Source organism: Babylonia areolata, chromosome 21 (assembly GCF_041734735.1).
Source record: "Babylonia areolata isolate BAREFJ2019XMU chromosome 21, ASM4173473v1, whole genome shotgun sequence".
Lineage (NCBI taxonomy): Eukaryota > Metazoa > Mollusca > Gastropoda > Neogastropoda > Buccinidae > Babylonia > Babylonia areolata.
The window spans coordinates 37167539-37172538 of NC_134896.1; the positions used below are offsets into that span (position 1 = coordinate 37167539).

Below are 5000 nucleotides of genomic sequence, written 5' to 3' on the forward strand. Positions count from 1 at the left end.
TGTTGACCTCTGGTTACTGTTTGGGCGGAGGAGTTGCTGCGCTACGCTGTCCACCTGCTCAGTTGTAGCAGTAGCTGTAGCAGCAGTAATAGCAGTAGCTGCTGCACCACCACCACCAGCAGCAGTGATAGTAGTTGACGATTGAGAGCTGTGTTAACCACTGTAGTAGCAGTAGCAGTAGCAGCAGCAGTGATAGTAGCTGACGTTTGAGAGCTGTGTTAACCACTGTAGTAGCAGTAGCAGTAGCAGCAGTGATAGTAGTTGACGATTGAGAGCTGTGTTAACCACTGTAGTAGCAGTAGCAGCAGCAGCAGCGATAGTAGTTGACGTTTGAGAGCTGTGTTAACCACTGTAGTAGCAGTAGCAGTAGCAGCAGCAGTGATAGTAGTTGACGTTTGAGAGCTGTGTTAGCCACTGTAGTAGCAGTAGCAGCAGCAGCAGCGATAGTAGCTGACGGCTGAGAGCTGTGTTAACCACTGTAGTAGCAGCAGCAGGAGTGATAGTAGCTGACGACTGAGCTGTGTTAACCACTGTAGTAGCAGTAGCAGCAGCGATAGTAGTTGACGTTTGAGAGCTGTGTTAACCACTGTAGTAGCAGTAGCAGTAGCAGCAGTGATAGTAGTTGACGTTTGAGAGCTGTGTTAACCACTGTAGTAGCAGTAGCAGCAGCGATAGTAGTTGACGATTGAGAGCTGTGTTAACCACTGTAGTAGCAGCAGCAGCAGCAGCAGTGATAGTAGTTGACGATTGAGAGCTGTGTTAACCACTGTAGTAGCAGTAGCAGCAGCAGCAGCAGTGATAGTAGCTGACGACTGAGCTGTGTTAACCACTGTAGTAGCAGTAGCAGCAGCAGCAGCAGTGATAGTAGCTGACGGCTGAGAGCTGTGTTAACCACTGTAGTAGCAGCAGCAGCAGCAGCGATAGTAGTTGACGTTTGAGAGCTGTGTTAACCACTGTAGTAGCAGTAGCAGCAGCAGCAGCAGCAGCGATAGTAGTTGACGTTTGAGAGCTGTGTTAACCACTGTAGTAGCAGCAGCAGCAGTGATAGTAGCTGACGGCTGAGAGCTGTGTTAACCACTGTAGTAGCAGTAGCAGCAGCAGCAGCAGCAGTGATAGTAGCTGACGACTGAGCTGTGTTAACCACTGTAGTAGCAGTAGCAGCAGCGATAGTAGCTGACGGCTGAGAGCTGTTAGCCACTGTAGTAGCAGTAGCAGCAGCAGCAGCGATAGTAGCTAACGGCTGAGAGCTTTGTTAACCACTGTAGTATCAGCAGCAGCAGTGATAGTAGCTGACGACTGAGCTGTGTTAACCACTGTAGTAGCAGTAGCAGTAGCAGCAGCAGCGATAGTAGTTGACGTTTGAGAGCTGTGTTAGCCACTGTAGTAGCAGCAGCAGCAGCGATAGTAGTTGACGTTTGAGAGCTGTGTTAACCACTGTAGTAGCAGTAGCAGCAGTGATAGTAGTTGACGTTTGAGAGCTGTGTTAACCACTGTAGTAGCAGTAGCAGCAGCAGCAGTGATAGTAGCTGACGGCTGAGAGCTTTGTTAACCACTGTAGTAGCAGTAGCAGTAGCAGCAGCGATAGTAGTTGACAATTGAGAGCTGTGTTAACCACTGTAGTAGCAGTAGCAGTAGCAGCAGTGATAGTAGCTGACGACTGAGCTGTGTTAACCACTGTAGTAGCAGTAGCAGCAGCGATAGTAGCTGACGGCTGAGAGCTGTGTTAACCACTGTAGTAGCAGTAGCAGCAGTGATAGTAGCTGACGATTGAGAGCTGTGTTAACCACTGTAGTAGCAGTAGCAGCAGCAGCAGTGATAGTAGCTGACGGCTGAGAGCTGTGTTAACCACTGTAGTAGCAGTAGCAATAGTAGCAGCAGTGGTAGTAGTTGACGTTTGAGAGCTGTGTTAACCACTGTAGTAGCAGTAGCAGCAGCGATAGTAGCTGACGGCTGAGAGCTTTGTTAACCACTGTAGTAGCAGTAGCAGCAGCAGCATGATAGTAGCTGACGATTGAGAGCTGTGTTAACCACTGTAGTAGCAGTAGCAGCAGCAGCAGCAGTGATAGTAGCTGACGGCTGAGAGCTGTGTTAACCACTGTAGTAGCAGTAGCAGCAGCAGCAGCGATAGTAGTTGACGATTGAGAGCTGTGTTAACCACTGTAGTAGCAGTAGCAGCAGTGATAGTAGCTGACGATTGAGAGCTGTGTTAACCACTGTAGTAGCAGTAGCAGTAGCAGCAGCGATAGTAGTTGACAATTGAGAGCTGTGTTAACCACTGTAGTAGCAGTAGCAGCAGCAGCAGCGATAGTAGTTGACGATTGAGAGCTGTGTTAACCACTGTAGTAGCAGTAGCAGCAGCAGCAGTGATAGTAGTTGACGTTTGAGAGCTGTGTTAACCACTGTAGCAGCAGCAGCAGCAGCAGCAGCAGTGATAGTAGCTGACGGCTGAGAGCTGTGTTAACCACTGTAGTAGCAGCAGCAGCAGTGATAGTAGCTGACGGCTGAGAGCTGTGTTAACCACTGTAGTAGCAGTAGCAGTAGCAGCAGCAGCAGCAGCCTCACAGCTTCATGTTTTTTCACTGGTTCCAGCTGTGGGCGGAGGAGCTGCTGCGCTACGCTGGCAACCTGTTGAGCGCCAACAGCAGCACGCTGGTCTTTCTGGAGAAGTGGTACAGCAGGATCATCTCTGTCCTGGGGCCCGACGGCAAGATCCCCGTCAAGAAGTGAGTGTGCGTGGGTGTGGGTGTGGGTGTGGAGAGGGGCGGGGAGGGGGAGTGGGAAGGGGTGGAGGGGTCTGTGTGTGTGTGTGTTTGTGTGGTTGGGGAGGGGGGCTGTTGGTGTGTGGGTGTGTGTGGGGGGTGGGGGGGGTAAGTGAGGGGGGAATCTGTGTGGGAGGGTAGGGGGGTCTGTGTGTGCGTGTGTGTTTGTATGGGGAGGATGTTGGTGGGAGTGGGAGTAGGGGCAATGGGGGGAGGAGTCTGTATGTGCATGTGTGAGAGGATGGGGGTCTGTCTGAGTGTGTGTGTGTGTGTGGGGGGGGGGGGTCTTTCTTTTTTTAGTTTAACGTCTTTTCACTGTTACGTGATGTTAGACAGGGGGTGGGGGGGGGGGATATAGTATGTGTATGCATGCGCGTTGGCGTTGGGGGTGATGAAAAGAGGTGGTGGGATGACTGAGACAGGTAAGGAGACATGAAAAGCGTCAGAGTTTAAAAGGAAGAGCTGCGAAAGATTGGACTGACCGAGAGTAAAGTAGATCTATTTCAAACATTCCTTTAACAGGATTAAAGTATGCTTATTATAACAAACATGATCAATCAAAAGAAGATACCAACTGGACTTTGATTCAAACATTCAGAAAGTTGTCGGAGTAATGGATAATTATTCAAAACATCTAAGGACAAATGTGTGTTCTTCGGAAACTGGTCAGTGAGCTTTTTAAAGACGAGTTGGCTTGTTCTTGGACACTCGACAAGAATGGGATATACGTTTACTTCTTTTTCACATAAACACTGTATGTTTTTGCAGTATTTTATACGTTGGACATTTAAACGAAATCGATAAATCACACTTATAATCGGACTTGACTGGGAGACAGATAGATTATTCAAGAAAGCCTTGGGGTTGCTCGCTTTTACTGCATTTATGCAGTGGCGGTAATATTGGCAGTCTGAATCTTTCAGCCTGTTTTTAAGCCGATCAAGGGAAACGTTCTCAATACATCTACATTATTCTTGTAAATCTAATGGTATGCTGAGAAGGATTGAGCCTTCACAATTACGCGCTGGCTTTTTGGCAGCCTGATATGATCTGCCCTCACATTTGAAGAAAACCCACAGTGTGAAGGCACCAAAATGAAAGTCATATAACTGCCTTTGATCGACAAAAAATGTATAATGTATTTTCTTTCAGTTATCTCAAGACGCGTCTTTTGATTTGGAGATCTAAGAGCATGTAACACTGATTTCGAATCTTCGCAAAGGAGAATTTGGCTATCAGTTTTGGAAACACCTTTAATATGAGTTAAAGTCATTTGTATGGCTATTAGTTCAGCAGTAAAGATGGGAAATGTTTACCCAAGTGATACATTTGCTCGTTGTTCCATTCTGGTATCATAAATGCCGCTCCCTTTTTTCCGTCATCAAGAACAGAACCATCTGTATAGATTTTTTAACATATTTTTTGTAATTGCTTTCCATATGAGAGCACACTGCGCTCTTTAACAAGTTAGGCGAGTCGTTTTTCTGCAGATGTGTGTGGTCTATATCAAAGACTGTTGTTGTTTTTTTCAGTTCCCATGATGGAATGATTGCGAAGGATGGTTTAGCAGCAATATTTTTTTTTTACATCAGCCTCTGAAGCACTGAGAATGTCTTCAGTAAATAATTGTTGTTGATGATGTTGATCTTGGTGCAGTTCACGTTGTTGTGGTTGTTCATGACGATGATAATGATGATGATGGTGGTGGTGGTGATATTGTTGCTGCAGGTAACGTTGTTGCTGTCATTGTTCATGACAATGATGATGGTGGTGGTGGTGGTGGTGGTGGTGATATTGTTGCAGCAGGTAACGTTGTTGCTGTCATTGTTCATGACAATGATGATGATGATGATGATGATGATGATGATGATACTGGTGGTGGTGGTGATATTGTTGCTGTGGGTAACGTTGTTGCTGTGGTTGTTTATGACAATGATCATGATGATGATGATGATGATGATGATGGTGATGATGATGATGATGGTGATGATGATGATGATGATGATATTGTTGCTGTGGGTAACGTTGTTGCTGTGGTTGTCGCTGTGTCTGAGGTTGATTGTCGTCACTGCTGCTGCGCGGTTATTGATGGTGGTGGTGGTGTCGTTGCTGGCTGTTGCAGTGTGGTGAAGCAGGTGGCCAGCAACAGAGAGGACAAGAAGAAAGTGGAGAAGGCTCTGGAGGCGGCTGGTCTGCTGGTGGGGAAGGTAGGTGGTGTGTGTGTGTGTGTGTGTGTGTGTG

The 5000-nt window shown here is 47.1% G+C and overlaps 1 protein-coding gene across 1 annotated transcript in view; it reads left to right on the forward strand.

The window, feature by feature from the left end:
* LOC143295924 (1-phosphatidylinositol 4,5-bisphosphate phosphodiesterase beta-1-like) overlaps window positions 1–5000 on the forward strand; it is a 219482-nt gene that overhangs the window by 75642 nt on the left and 138840 nt on the right. The window contains exons 5-6 of the mRNA XM_076607610.1: window positions 2590–2723; window positions 4882–4966. Of these exons, the coding sequence (XP_076463725.1) occupies window positions 2590–2723; window positions 4882–4966 (219 nt within the window). The remainder of the gene's footprint in view (window positions 1–2589; window positions 2724–4881; window positions 4967–5000) is intronic.